We start from the raw sequence: 15,793 nt of genomic DNA on the forward strand, positions 1-15,793 counted from the left end.
TTTGGACATTCAGATTTTTATATTATACAATTTTATATGTTGAAGAAGCGTATGCCTATGTATCTACAATATATCATACCAGTAGAAAGACTGTTTTTACATGAACCCCTGTTCTACTGATTGAAACTGGACCTGAACCAGCCTGGTCCTTCTGAGAGCTCCAGCACTGTAGCCCCGCCCACTCCGAGTGTTCACGTGACTGACCGTCGCCCAGGTTGTGTCGAAAGCATCCTGGAACTAGCTGTTAGCTTGCCGCTAACAAAAAACACAAAGTTAGGTGTGGATATTTTCACAATGGGCGATTTATTAACGTGGCTGTAGTGGACAGAAAGAAGACACGGGACTACCCACACTGGGCTCTCCGACATGGTCTGATAGCCGACATCTATAAGGGCAGTTAACATAGCTAACTAAACATTAGCGTTAGCTAACGTTCAAACTTTGACGGGCAGCTGCAGCAATTCGCTAGCTAGCTGCTAGTTTTCCAATTTACTACTGCCATTCCAGCAAGCTAGGTAACACGTCTTGTCATTTTAGCAGTTATGCCAACTAATTAACGTTGTAGATGATAATTCACTGTCTAATAACGCGTTATTTTGAGCAGTCGCGTATGTGAAACTAGCGCTATCGTTATTACTGAATAACGCCAGCGAACTTATGAATAATGACTGTTGAGCGGCTAATGCTAACGTTAGCCGCTTGAACTTCGATATAACTGACATTAACCGTTACTTGGAGCTGATGATCTCTGCCGTTGCTAACTGACTGAATTAAGCGAGCGGCAGCGCGTAAACAGCTGTAATCTGTATAGACACAACGTCTGTGATCTGTGATTGATTTCGGCCAATCACATGAGATAAATAATGCGAAACACCAGGATGTCAAACGCATGGGGATTAACGTCAGGGCAGGAGTATTGTCTGGAAAACACAGCTGTCCGGTCATTCCGATAATCTTGCATTCGTCATAATGCAGCTGTGGTAGATTTGTGTTTGTGTAACGTTTAGTATAACATATTGTAGATACCGAAGCATCTAGCTGCCCAATTCATCAGTCAGGAAGTTATAGGATATAGTCCACTTTTCTTTTAAGTTATGCCTGGGGACGCATCTGATAGTAGCGATGACTCCGATGCAAAAACAAATGAAAAGGCCTGTACCGTCAAGCATCAGATCACCAATGGTAAGTCAGATGTGTCGTTTTTTAATCACACATGTTGTAAACACTGCACAACCCCTGTATACTGTAATTATTATTTGTGAAGGGCCCCAAGATCAACCAACACTCAGTCTTATTCATATTGAAATGTAAATATGCAGGTGTTTCTGTTTTCTGGCACATTGTGTAATGTTATGAATTTAAAGTCACACCATGCAACTTTTTTACAGGCCTACAAATAAAAAAAAAAGAGACAGAGCTCTTGATAAGTGGAATAGCATCATGCAAAAGCTAATATTAGCTTCAGATGTGCTCTTAAGGCATTTGTTTACATTTGTATTGGTCCACACTGGAGCAAAACAGGCCTGTGATTTGAGGTATGGGTGAGATACCAACGCTGTACTGAAAAAGTTCAACGCACAGAAAACGTCAGCATGCGTCCAAATAAGCTCCTTTTCACTCACGACCTCTGTTATTGTTATACTGATGAGGACAGGGTCAAAAGGTTACACAGTGCGTCTATAATGTCCTGTAGTTTTCAAGGAAGGTGTTAAGGGTGGATGGGTGCACTACCTACAGGAACGCAGCCTGACTCAGGTGGTGTTGTGCTGTGTTCACTTGTTCTGGACTCTACACCCAAAGAGTAAAGGAGCCATTGTTGCCTTGTAGTTTAGCTTATAGTCTGTATGTAATTTAGAATATCATTCACAGCGTAAATCTATTTATAAAACTCACACAGGATTAGATAAAGCTGAGAAGTGCTGCAGTATCCTCATGTCGGTTACACATCTGGCCAGAACATAGTGGTGTCACTGCATGTTGTTCATGTGCTGTCGCAGGAGAAATGTATTACTATAATCACCCTGTCATTTATTGAAGTGCAGCAAGCAGCTTTCTTATAAGTTGCAACAGATTGACATTAATAATTTCATACATATTTATATAAGATGTGTTTTGTAAATGTACTTGTAAAAAGCTCTAAAATTATAACTTTTTTATTACTGTTTTTTGAATAAACACAGTTTATTGGTCGAATTTATGCGCTCGCAATTAACATCTGGGATCTCGTTAGACAGCTGTTTCAGGGTGTTTTAAGACAGGCTAATGCATTATCTGAATGTATCCGCTTATCCTCTTAAAATCAAAATGTGTGTGTTTGCATGGTACAGAAAAAGTACTTAGAATACTGTTTGTCACAACTCTGTTTTTTTTCCTTCTGCCACCAGCTAACCTCACAGGTCACACTGAGAGGGTCGGCATGGAGAACTTTGAGCTGCTCAAAGTCTTGGGCACTGGAGGTAAGTGTCTACTTGAAGCATGAAACACATTAAATAAAGATACAGTTGAAGGAAAACTTGAGCAGACAGGGTGTTTTTTATTGCCGTGGTTTAATATCTCGTGGGCTTCGTGTTCATAATTAAGTTTCATAGCCTGTTAGAGAAAGTGTCCCAGAGGACTTGAATGCTGCCGTCAAGTATTTCTTTACGCTCAGTTCCTGATTGGGGAGTTGCAAATCAGCAGCACGAGTACTATCTGAATGTTTAGAAGGGAGACCATATGCTGTGGATGTCTCTGTCTGTTATTAGATCTCATCCATAACGAATACCTGTGAGAAATCTGTGAGGCTGTTTACATCAACAAAAACACCTTATTAAATTTAGTGTGCAAGGATGTTTATTCACAGTAAAATCAGATTTTTGTATGGAGTAATTGGAATGTCTGGGTGAAGTATTTCTTTTTCTTTTTCTAGCGTATGGAAAAGTGTTTTTGGTGAGGAAGAACAGCGGTCATGATGTGGGCCAGCTGTATGCCATGAAGGTGAGACTCTTAGTCTGAAACATGCAATTAAACAATTCTGTTCAGGATTTATTTTCTAAATATTTTCCTGGTCTTGGAAAATAACAGTTAGTCAAAAACTTGAGCTAACTTTATTTTGACTATTACTCTAGGTGTTGAAGAAAGCAGCTATTGTTCAAAAGGCAAAGACAACAGAACATACTCGCACTGAGAGGCAGGTGCTGGAACACATCCGCCAGTCTCCCTTCCTGGTCACGCTCCACTATGCCTTTCAGACGCAGAGCAAACTCCATCTCATCCTGGGTGAGTGATGGGACAGTACAGCCGAACGTGGCGAACTCTCGTGTCTTTGGTCATGAAGCGCTGAATAGATGTTCTCTCGTTTGTGTCCATTACTGTGCGTCTGTTTGTTGGCATTTTGTACATAATGTGTATTTGCGTGATATTTGTATTACATGTATTCAAGCCCCCTGTGTATTTGTTTGTGTGTGAGTGCAGACTACGTGAGCGGCGGGGAGATGTTTACTCATTTGTACCAGCGGGATCACTTTCCCGAGGAAGCCGTGCGGATTTATATTGGGGAAATAATCCTGGCTCTGGAGCACCTGCACAAGGTGGGTTTCACTCCTTCAGTCTCTGAAACTTCAGGCCACATTTTTCAACCTTGGATGATAGGATGCAGAAGTATGACGAGGCAAACTTATGGAGACGTAGCACTAACATATTGACATATATTTATTGTCGTGGCTGACAGACACAGTCACACATTAGCATCCTCTTAGAGTCCTATATTTTGCAGCCTCTGTTTTGAGTGCCACCAACTACTTTTCTTTGCTGCCTGAAATACTCACTTGCTCACTGAAGTTACTCAGCGGTTACCTGATAACATTCCTGCAAATTTCCCCCAAAACTTGAGTGTCTAAAGCCACAGTGGCATTGAAGGATCCATATTTATTTTAAAGGATGTGCACAAGACTCTGTGTGTTTTTTCAAGGTTGTTTACGCTCCGGATGTTTTTATTAATTAGCAGTGCTCTGTAACTTCCCTCGAATAGCATCAAATAACTGCTATTTTAATTTACCACCGTGTTGTCGCAATTAAGGGCTTCACTTCAGTGTGTGTTGCTGTCTAGGCGGTTGTTTACATTGACAGTTTTAATGATTAGAACTACCGAATGAGGTTGCAAAATAACTGCGATGACTTAAATCAATTGGAATATAGATAATAGTCCCCGGTCGTCTGTGTTTACGACATGCCGTCTTTGTCTACAGATTTCTACACTGACAATTAATGTAACTGATCATTTTTCCCCGTGTTGTTACACAGCTTGGGATCGTGTACCGAGATATTAAATTGGAAAACATTCTTCTAGACAGCGAAGGCCACATAGTACTGACAGATTTCGGGCTCAGCAAGGAGTTTCTTGAAGAGGAGGTATGTTTACGTGGCACCCAACCCCAATATTTTGTTCATGTAATATTTGCTTTAATGGTTTAAGACTTTATCTTTCTCCTCTTTACAGAAGGAAAGAACGTACTCTTTCTGTGGCACCATTGAGTACATGGCGCCTGAAATCATCAGGGGGAAAACAGGGCATGGAAAGGTAAATACATGACAGTAAGGCAGCAAGCGCGTCTTTAGAGGGCGTATCATTTTGGTAATTTAAAAGATTTTAAGCGGTTGCATATGAACATCATCTTTTCATATTCAGATGGTTCAGGATGACAGCGACATCAATTTAGACTAAATTATATGCAAAGTGCTGTAAGTCTCATGACTTTGGGTAACTGTGGTTCTGATGCAGAGCACGTAAAAAATGCTTTTTATGGATAACATCCACTGTAAACACTGTACATGCTGATGTGCCGTGCATTAGATCAAATGTTAGACTGACATTTGTTTATGGAAGGCATTCAGTATCATAACAAACAGCCTCTAAATAAATACACACGCGGCGTCTTATCTGCTCATGGTTTGTTCTCTTTGCTTTCTCCCTCAGTCGGTAGATTGGTGGAGTCTTGGGATCTTGATGTTTGAGCTTCTGACGGGAGCATCTCCTTTTACCTTGGAGGGAGAGAGGAACTCCCAGAGCGAAGTGTCAAAGTGAGTGCTGCCAATCATAACAATGATCTGAGTCAGTGTGTCGATGGTACATTTTCTTATTCATTCATGTAGCACAAACTGCAGTGCCATAGTTTGACACGTGATTGTCCTCAACACAGTGAACATCTTAAAGCTGCACTTGGATTTTGTCATTCAGAATCTTGTGAGGGGTTATTTTTATTTCTGTGACCATTTTTTTCCCACCTGATCCATCAGACGTATTTTGCGCTGCGATCCACCGTTCCCCTCTATGATTGGACCCACTGCTCAGGACCTGCTGAGGAAGTTGTTAGTAAAAGATCCCCACAGGAGGCTGGGCTCTGGACCACGAGGATCTGAAGACATCAAAGCACATTCCTTCTTCAAGGTCCTACTCACCTGACCTGCCAATCACTCAAATATCTCACTTCCCCATTGCCCTCTCGGTGTAACCCTCCTCATGTTTGTGCTTTTTTGTTCCCTCACAGGGCCTTAACTGGGCTGATTTAGCACAGAAGAAGGTGGCAAGTCCATTCAAGCCCGAGCTAAGGGGGGAACTTGATGTGGGGAACTTTGCAGAAGAGTTCACCGGGATGGATCCCGTCTACTCTCCGGCGAGCACGCCCCCAAGCACTGGACGTCTGTTCAAGGTTAGCCATTGCCATCTCAAATTTGGCCCTGTAGCGTATAACATACCTGTAAACACCATCTGACAATATTAATACAGATGTTTAGGGCTCATGTTTGTTCAAGATGTTCTATTTTTGGTAATCTGTACTCTCTTCTTCTCTTTCTCTCCATTAAAGCAGATCACTCAGAGTGTACCACCTACGTAACATTACTTCTCTGTCTTTTTAGGGTTACTCCTTTATTGCTCCCTCCATCCTGTTCAATAAGAACGCAGTCATGGGAGACTTTGTAGATTCCCAGATCGGAGCTGATCGACCAGGTTCCGCCTCTGTCCAACGCAGTGCGATGTTAGAGGTACGGATCTTGGATTAAGACACTTTTGGGTTTATTTTATATATACTTTGAGTGTCATTTATCTTTCTTTACAACATGGTACAGAGGCAGTTTTGCAAAACCAGCATATCTTTATTTGAACCCTTCTGTAATCTAGACAAATGTAAACCAGCTGTATGTGTTAATTAGAACAGACAGGAAGAAAGAAGAGAAGAAAAACTAGTTTATTAACCACAGATGGTTCACCAAAGTTCAAAGCATGTTTGTCATATTTCCTCATGGCTAGTCAATGCTGACATTACAATTATCAGTAGAACATGTAAAGAAAACAAGGAACACAAACAGACAAAGAAAAGCAGCGTATCCTCACATTTAAGAAGCTGGAACCAGCAGATGTTGGACAATTTTTGCTTGAAAGATTACGGAAACCATGAATAGATTACCAAAATAGTTGGCAATTAATTTTCTTTTGATTAACTGACTTATTGTTGAAGCTCCCGTGTAAAACTATATTGCCAGCCGGAATTCAGAAATCTTAGTGATTTCTTTGTATCGGTAACAACAAAAATGTGTCACAGTTTGTTACATCCACATTATATATATGATATCAGATTGTATCTACATGAATCTAAATGTGTTTCTTAGCAAACCCGTCTGAGGGACATGAATATTAAGACGGATACTTTTTACACTACCTGGAAGCCACGCCCTGTTACATCAGCAAAAAGCAAACAAACGCACGAATCCCTTTACAGCTCAATGTGACTCACACCGTCTCTTCTTTGTTCAGGAGTCCCAGTTTTTTCAGCACTACGAGCTGTGCCTCAGCGGGCCACCCCTGGGCGAGGGTAGTTTCTCCGTGTGCAGGATGTGCCGACACAAGCAGAGTAACCACGAGTACGCTGTCAAGATCGTCAGCCGCAGGTTAGTGGAGATGTGATGCTGCAGTTGCATCTGTGTCATCGCTTTTGGTTTGTGTGCCTTTTACCTTATCACCGTCATCTGGTGACATAAGTCTGAGAAGGTTGTTGTGGATGCTGAATGTGTCTTTTGACTGTTAGGATGGAGGCAAACACCCAGAGGGAGATCGCTGCTTTGAGGCAATGTGAGTCTCACCCAAACATCGTCAAGCTGCATGAAGTCTACACAGATCAGGTAAACATGGAAGTGTTAAAAGACTGACATAACATTAACACAAGAGACGATGAATATACTGTATACACTTTGGATCCATTGCTTCTCTCTTCACTTGTGTGTCTCTGTCAGTATCACACATATTTAGTGATGGAGCTCCTTCGAGGCGGGGAGTTGCTGGAGAGGATCAAGAGGAAGAAACTCTTCGGCGAGGCGGAGGCCAGTCAGCTGTTACAGAGCCTGGTCTCAGCTGTCAGCTTCATGCACGAGGCTGGAGTCGTGCACAGAGACCTCAAGCCAGAGGTGGGCTCCGCTTTGATGACTTAATTTATTCCCGCAAGAATACAGTGTCATCAAAAAAAAAGAGTTAATACGATAAATCAGTCCAACATTATTACAGCCATTATTCTACTGTATCACATCTTATTAAAAATGCCTTTCAATAATTAAAATTTGCCGGAGAGAAGTTAGGAAGTGGAAATTAGGAGGGCATTGTATGTTTCTGGCCTGAGTAATGTGGTGGGGAAATGGAACCAGCAGGAACGAGAGCAGAGCAAAGTTTTAATTGTCTCAGTGTTTCTCCTCTGTGAGCTGCATGTGTCCTGTGTGCCCCGAGGAAAGCTCATTTTAACTCGCCGGATGCAGAGTTTTCACCAACCAGTTTGATGTGTGTAGATGTGAGCGCGGGTTATTCTGCAGCTTCATTTGCACACGATTTAATGGAGGTAAACAGTGGACGGCACGTCCATAATGCCTCTCTGCTGCGGCGCGGCGCTTCTCGGAACGAACGCTGCAGATTTATCACACGCATATCCTGCCGTCTTCAGATGGCTGTGGGATTTAATTAACTGAAGGAAAAAGGCTTTCATATAGTATAAAGCAGCTGTGAATGACAGATAGTGGTAAGAATCGCCCATTAACTTTCGGTTCTGCACAGTGTTTTACCGAGACGCCGTCGAAATTGCATAAACTTTTATTTTTTTTATGCCAGTCTAAACATATTTAGCTGGTCGGACGGTGTTTGATTAAAACTGTTTATCTGCATTACTCCACAACTCCTGTGCATTTCGTCTTAAGTATCGAGCTTATTGACAGAATCCCCCAAATGATGAATCACAGTGAGATGAGTGATGTGGAAATAAGTGTCGTCCTCTGGCATCTAATCCAAATCTCACCAAAATGTCAACAACACATTTTGCAGTGCCTCATTTGAATGAATCTGCCATCTGTTTGACCTCTACTCCCACATTTACACCACATGTGCACACAGGGAAAGCGTACATCAAGGTTAGAAAAATCAACTTGTAGTATTTAGCGTTCCTTCTGCTGCCAGGGAACCAAGCCCTGAGTGTAAGAACTAAAGACAAAGAAGAGAGTAAAATGGTGGATTTTATGTGTTTCCTCTACAGAACGTACTGTTTGCAGACGAGGGGGAGGACTCGGTGCTGAAAGTAATAGACTTTGGATTCGCCCGCCTCTGCCCTGCAGGCAGCGCCCCCCTGCAGACTCCCTGCTTCACGCTGCAGTACGCTGCACCTGAACTCTTTGAAAGCGCAGGATACGACAAAGCCTGCGACCTCTGGAGTCTCGGGGTCATCCTGGTAATTTTAACCCTAAAACCGTTAATCTAAGCCATCAGTGAGGCTAAGTGAGGTACTAATGCCTCTCTCTGTGCGCTTTCATCAGTACACCATGCTGTCAGGCCAGGTGCCGTTTCAGAGCGAGCAGCGTGGGATGACCTCATCATATGCCGCTGACATCATGCAGAAGATTAAAGAGGGCGATTTCTCATTGGAGGGGGAGGCATGGAAGGGCGTATCGGAGGATGCCAAAGAGCTTGTTAAAGGTTTTTAGTCACACATTTGCTGTTTGCTTTCAGTTATAAATGCTTCATTTGTGTCTGACTCGTTGGAGAATGTGATGGATGGGATGTTTTTTTGACACCATCTCTTTGCAAGTGAGCTTGTTTTGTCTTTGTATAACTTGTTTCGTCTGTTGTGTCTCTGTGATTTCAGGCCTGCTGACGGTAGATCCTGAGAGGCGTCTCAAACTCTCTGATCTGAAAGAGAACAGCTGGCTGCAGGGCGGAGCCTGCATGTCCACCACTCCTTTGTGCACACCAGATGTGCTCGAGTCTAGTGGGCCTACTGTTCGCACCTATGTCAACGCCACTTACAAGGTAATAACAGAATAGTGCACCAATCATCGCACAGGCTCTTCGAGTAGATATAAAGTGTACTTAATGTGCGTCATCCTTCCTCGCTCATCAGGCTTTCAACCGCGGTAAAAGAGAGGGCTTCTTTCTGAAGAGTGTCGACAACGCTCCCCTGGCGAAGCGACGAAAGCTGAAGATGACGAGCACAGGCGTGGAGACCCGCTGGAGCTCATCCTCTTCCTCCTCCTCTTCTTCTACTTCCTCCTCTGCCTCTGCAACAGCATCCAAAGCACAGCCAAAGCAGACTGTGACCCCGAAGAAGAGCTAGCCTGTAGTGAAGTGGAGAGAGAGAGCAGACCGAAGTGGTATGTGCTTATACTGCCAATATGATGTTCTCCAGTGATGATGGGGTCAGCAAGATCCCCAAAAAAAAAAACCATACTGACAAACCGAAAGGCTGGTTTAAGTTGGTGTTTAGTTTTACATACAAAATTGAATTCCGCATTTTAACAGAGCTTCATTCATCATGCCGTATTCTCCCCGAACCAAACGTGTATTTTCTTAGAGTAGAAGGTCTAGATGTACAGAAATCTGTGGCCTTGAGAAACATTTGTACTTATTCAGTATTCTCCCACCATATTGTGGTGATACGACACACTAAAATGAGATATTCACCTAAGAAACAGTGCCTGGCTAAATAGGGATAAAGGGAAAAAGGAGCCATAAATGAGCAGAAGCCATATATACAGCACAGCAGTAAATACATCGATGGAGCCGTGGTGAATACACACAAATCTGCACATAGCAAATGAAAAGTCCTTCCAGAAATTGGCAGTCCTAACAGATTGATTGTACGAGCTATTTGCCACATGCTATGATTGGCGGGGGGAAAAAGACCGCAAACGATTGGCCACGAGTGCTGTGACACGTGTGGGCACCCAAAACTTAAAAACGTCTTGTTTTTCTCAGTTGTGAAATGTTTGCACTATTTGCAGAGAATGTAAATACACACGATCAAATGGTGAAAAAGCAAATTGCTGGAAGGACTGAGCACAGAAGAAAATGCTTGTGATGCGTAAAAACCTTTGAGGCTGCAGAGGAGAGATGACGCTGTTGTTAAAAATCTATTGGATGCAGACGGTTTTCACCGTCATTCCAAAGGGCACCACACCTCCATTACACTACCAACTCCACCATTGAACGCAACATGGAGTGCATGTCTTGATCGGCGGCTCTGATGAAGTATTTTTGTGATCCAATCCGAGCTCATCTCGACGTACAAGTGTCCGACAGTAGCACCTGTAAAAAAAAATTAAAAAAAAGAAAAAAGATGAAGACTCAGTCGTTAAGAGCGTGATTTCCTCGTCATACTTGCTGTAAATTACTCGCATTATTGTGCCGGTCTGAAAATCTCTAGCATGCTAATCTGTTGTGATGATTAACTGTAAGGACTCTTTTCTATATTTTGGTATCCGGGGCTCATTAGGAAAGGTCACCCGCAATGTTTCTACGCTACAAAGTGCAGCCTTGCACTAAGATTAGATCAAAACTCATTTTGGTGATTGAGCATGAGAATCGCTGTTGGCTTGTGAATTTCTAAAAGGGTATTACATAAATTTTTTCTGGTGCCCTGTCGAACCAGCGCCATCGCGGCTATCGCAGATACAATCTGATTTGATACAGTGAAACATTGTCGCCCCTCAGTTGACCTCAGCTCGGGGTGAAAGGGTCGCCCGAATACGTCTTTTTACAGCTGTGGTTTTAAAAATATTGTACGGTTTTTGCAGCTCAAATTATGTTCCAGAATGAGACACTTAATGAGTTCTGTGAGACCAACCTGAGAGACCTGGTGTGTAAATATTCATCTTGATTCAGAGCAAAAACGATGTGATGATTTAAAGATCTGACAACTGTTTTATTGGTATATTAGTCTCCTGATCATGTTTTTATTAGACTTTCTCTCTTTTTTTGTTTTTTTTTGTTTTTTACATGTTGCACAGTCAGTTGATCAATTAAATACATTTCAGCTTTAAAGGTGCTTTCACTGATATTTATTACATGTAATTGATTTTAATGCTGTGGTAATGGGATTGAAGATAACATTGGCGCTTGTTGTGTACCAACATTGTGTGTGTGCGTGTGTGTGGGTGTGTGTGTGTGAGTGCGAGAGAGTGTGAGAAGCGCTGGGAGGTTGGTTTTAGATGTTTCTGTACCAGATGAAGCATTTTTTTTTTGTTTTTTTTTTGCAAGTTACTGTATTATTTTCTTGTTGTTTGCCGCCTTTGTCTTTTTAAAGTTAACTGGTCGTTTGTGTTTGAACATTTGCAATTTTTACTTAAACTGTGCTTTTATTGGTGTTGATATTCTTTGTTGTTGTAGTAAATGACATTTTCTTCTCTTTCATTTGTTTTTTGAGCATTACTATTTTGCCGAGATGCACTGTCACTGATGTCGTAACTGGGAATTTATCTTTTTGCGCCGAAGATTTTTTTTTGGTCGGTGCAAAATAAACATTACTTTTAAATAGATCGTCGTGTGTTTTGTCTTTTGAGTGTTGTAATTGTTCCGTGAATGCTCGTTCGCTTGAGTGTTGTCAGAGCTTAACAACGCTGAGATGTGTTCATACAGATGTTGCCGACTTTGAGTTGTTGGTGCTGCGAATACAAATTGTACGGGCAGTTTAAAAACCTCCATGTGACAGAAGCCATTCTGTCAGCTGCTCCTGAAACGATGCTCATACTGCCAGGATGATCTCCTAAATCGTGATGCCATTCATAAACCCAAAATCTCATGTTATTAAACTATATCTAAACCCCAATCATTTGCTAGCATCTGTCTACAATAGGACAGTGTGAGCCAACTCCACAAAAAAGACGGGACACATCAGGGTTTGAGTGGACTTCTGAGAATCTTCATGTGATCCTCGGCCAGGTTTTAGAAAGTTCCCCTGTGGATATGACTGTCTTTTATCTAAAAAAGCTGCTGCTATAAACAGCAATTAGTAATCCATCTTACCTTTGCTGACCGGAGACAGATCGTGGTTGAGACCTGAAGGATAACTCCACCAATGTTACACATTAAAGGTGCAATATGTAAACAATTGGTCACCTCTTAGAGGCCACGTCAAACCAATAGGGGGCAGCATATCACCAAAATGAACGCTTACCGCTGCTAACTGTAGCTGCCATTTGCTAGTTTGCTAGCTTGGTAAGCCGTGCAGCTAGAGGTCCAGATTGCAAGCTTGGACTGGTGATATGAAACAGGACGGGAGGGGCTAGTAGGTCTCTGCAGCACAAAACAAGATGATGCAACAGCTATTTATTCCCATTCTGTTGATACTTTGTTTATTTTTTTATGTTTTAAGCCAAAATTCTTACACATGGCGCCTTTAGAAGTCTTACTTACAATGTCACAGAGTGATTTTGTGGGTAATGTAGGCAACGAGTTTAAAAAAGGAAGAATAATGTGCTACAGGAGCGCAACAGTGGACTGCTCTGAAAATACTTGGTGCCTACATTACCCACAATTCAACTGGGTGAAGGGGTTTATACTACTTTTTCCACATATGCACCAGAACCTATAAACCCATTTAATTTCTAAAATCTGATGTTAATTGGTTACCCTGTAACATCAGAGCGCCTCGTCTGTGGTCTTAAATTGTCTCCAGCATTCACAAGTTGGCAGCTTCATATCCTGTCACATTGCTAAACCACTTCTCGCCGACACGCTGAGGTCTTGTCTCATATCACCTTTTGTAAAAACGTTGAATTAATCACAAGTGCGTTGCAGGTGATTTCTATCTTAGCAGGAGGGTCACGAGCAGGCGGGCTGCACACTCTCCAACTTTAATCTCTATCTGTTTTAAGGCTACTTGATCTTCATGTCCTTGGATTTTCCTGAGCCTCGTGTTGAAATCCCTGACTGGATTTATTAAAACAGCAACATCATGTTGGATGGAATGAGTGATTTCAGGCCTCTGTCTGCATTGTGTGTTAGTTTGCACTCCCCTGCTGTTCATGCACTATATCGTCTATCTGTCCTTACGTAAAAAGGTTCACACCACACACATGCTGATGCTCATACTCTTTTTCCATGTGGCCTGATGACCTGTCAGCTCTTTCTGAGTTCACGCCTGTATTGTTTGCAGCGGGCTACAATATCCCACATCCACCATTAGGTGGCTGCTGCGTGCTGTCCTGTGTCCTTTGTCTCCTGCTCTCTCTGTCCCTTCATCTGAGGCTTTCCCTTTATTGTGAAAGATTTCGAAATGTGCCCAGAGTTTCATGGTTTAAAACGCCTGATAATATTTTTCCTGACTTGATGTGATTTGTAACGGTCAGCCGCGCTGGATTTGATACTGTCACATGCTACATTTACCTCATTAGTCCACATCAGTGTGTGAACCATCGCTCAGGACGAGGCGGCAATTAACAGCGCAGGACACGAGGAGCAGGACACGGCCGACACAGGGCAGGACGTGAGAGGACGCTGTGCCCATCCTAATGATACAAGAGATCCATTAGACAGGACCAGACACTGAGTTACACTTTCTCACAAAATGACACTTGTTCTCATGTACCAGCGGGGAGAAACACCTCGGCTGAATCTGTTGGATGAAGTTATTGATTCTTGTTTGTAAGATTTAAATTGTTTGAAATGTACGTAACTGCTGTAAAAAAACAAATAAAATAAGCTCTATATTCCACTTTTATAGAGTGTAACATACATTGTCAGGTATCCCTGCCCAATTTATCCAATCAGGACAGAGAACTGCATAAAAGGGCGGTCCTGTCTGCTCCTGGACACGTAGAGATCATGTTCCCCCTGTTTGCTGCGATGTCTGCATATGACTTCATGCTCACCTGACGTAGAGAGGAGGGATAGAATGCTAACTGCAAAGGGCGTTAGCTACAACGACGACGATGCTAACAGCAGCTTTAATGACCAAGAGCCTACAGCCGTGCAAGCAGCTCTGTAACGCACAGCAGAGTTTTGAGCTAAATGCTAATGTCAACATTCTCATATATGAACTTTTTTTTTACCAGGTGTAACTCTTACCTTGTTCATTAGTTGCTCACAGTGGCAAATTAGGACTCAACGTAACGTCACCTGAAGCTGGGAATGTCTTTAGTCGTTCAGGTATTTGAAACGTCATCGCTCAGGAAGCCAGAACAGTTTTGATCCATAATGGTCCAAACCTCGCAGGCCAGGTACGGTCGTCATACTCTCACCAAACCAAATCTTGTATGACACCTCAGAACTGTTCCTGAACTGGTCCAGACCCCGCTGCTCAAACTGGACCTGAATTGTCGTCATAAGGCTTAAAATCAACCCAAGAAAAATGGTAGAACAAGCTGACAAAAAGCTATAAAGTGCCGTTGCTTCACTATATACACATCACAGCTTTCTGTGTGCTGACATCATGGCAGTCAGCCCGATAGTTGTTGTGACCTTTGACCCAAAACCACAAATGTTAACCTCACGGTGCATTAGAAGAAAAGTCAGAGGAATCATTCAATCAAACCTCCGTGAAACACCTGAACGAGGTTTCAATGCAAACCATCGAACAGTTATTGAGACATTTCACCGCTCCAAAGTTGCGGACCTGCAGATCAACACTACAGTAGAGCCACAAAAGGTGATATTACACTGGTGGTGATGATGCATGTGATAACACAAAAGCAAGGAGAAACCTATAAAAGTGATTGGCATGCTTTGTAGCCCGCTCATTGATTGTTGGCAGCAGATGAATCCCCTGCAGAGCCTCTGGGCTAATCAAACTCTTCGCTTCACATATTCCACCGACCGTGTGCTGCAGCAGAAAAAAGGGCCGCTGTTATTGGCACCGCATCGCCAACAAACAGCTGCACTCTTCTGAAGGGCAAGACTTTTGTCTCCGCTGGAAGAGGCAAATGTTTGCTAATAAACTCACACAAAGCCAGTGAACAGTTCAGATATTGTTGGGGATTAAATATTAATCAGAGGTTAGAGTTAAAATGTCATCTTGAGCGCATTAACAGTCCTGCAGACGCCATAAAAAGCTGTTGTTAGATCTGCGGCACACTAAAGTATAGAAGCCCTGTGAGACGTGGACAACAATATTTTGTAATGAGTAACGTTACCTCGGAGTGTGAGACCTTGCTGCTTTAACGAAGCAATGAAATGTAATGTTGCGCTAAAAAACAGCTCTGCAGATCTGAGCGGAGCGCGAGAGGGCGGACGTCTCTGACGTTAAAAAACTGTACACTAAGTGTTTTAACTAATGAGAGCGCTTAATGAAATATTAATGTGCTATTAAAATATGTGGTATGTGATAATAGAATCCATGACGCTCTATTAGTTCACTGATAAGTTTCCTGAACTCTGACGCTGTCCGTGGTCCTGAGCACTGCACCATAAATCCCACGCCACCGGGGGTCAGTAGGGGGGTTTGGCACCGACCGGCACCGGAGAGCCAGAGTGAGCAATCGGGAAGCGATGGATAACATGAATATAATGTGTCAT

At 42.6% G+C, this 15,793-nt stretch overlaps 1 protein-coding gene across 1 annotated transcript; it reads left to right on the plus strand.

Annotated features, from left to right (window-relative positions):
• Positions 1-200: 200 nt before the first annotated feature.
• rps6ka4 (ribosomal protein S6 kinase, polypeptide 4) lies at positions 201-11,817 on the plus strand. The gene is made up of 18 exons (XM_030438352.1): positions 201-1,182; positions 2,385-2,456; positions 2,909-2,976; positions 3,108-3,258; positions 3,454-3,569; positions 4,282-4,389; positions 4,478-4,558; positions 4,955-5,058; positions 5,275-5,425; positions 5,526-5,687; positions 5,896-6,021; positions 6,791-6,924; positions 7,062-7,155; positions 7,267-7,437; positions 8,544-8,735; positions 8,821-8,980; positions 9,150-9,313; positions 9,405-11,817. Exons 1-18 carry the CDS (start codon positions 1,095-1,097, stop codon positions 9,615-9,617), a joined length of 2,355 nt encoding a protein of 784 aa, XP_030294212.1. The 5' UTR covers positions 201-1,094; the 3' UTR covers positions 9,618-11,817.
• The last annotated feature ends 3,976 nt before the right edge of the window (positions 11,818-15,793 follow it).

The sequence above is a fragment of the Sparus aurata genome, chromosome 13 (genome assembly GCF_900880675.1).
Source record: "Sparus aurata chromosome 13, fSpaAur1.1, whole genome shotgun sequence".
In the NCBI taxonomy this organism is placed as follows: domain Eukaryota; kingdom Metazoa; phylum Chordata; class Actinopteri; order Spariformes; family Sparidae; genus Sparus; species Sparus aurata.

Coding starts and splice junctions, on each gene's coding strand:
- rps6ka4 (XM_030438352.1), top strand. CDS start 1,095: ATGCCTGGGGACGCATCTGATAGTAGCGATGACTCCGATGCAAAAACA. Junction 3,570..4,281: donor CTCTGGAGCACCTGCACAAG/GTGGGTTTCACT, acceptor GTTGTTACACAG/CTTGGGATCGTGTACCGAGA. Junction 8,981..9,149: donor TGCCAAAGAGCTTGTTAAAG/GTTTTTAGTCAC, acceptor CTGTGATTTCAG/GCCTGCTGACGGTAGATCCT.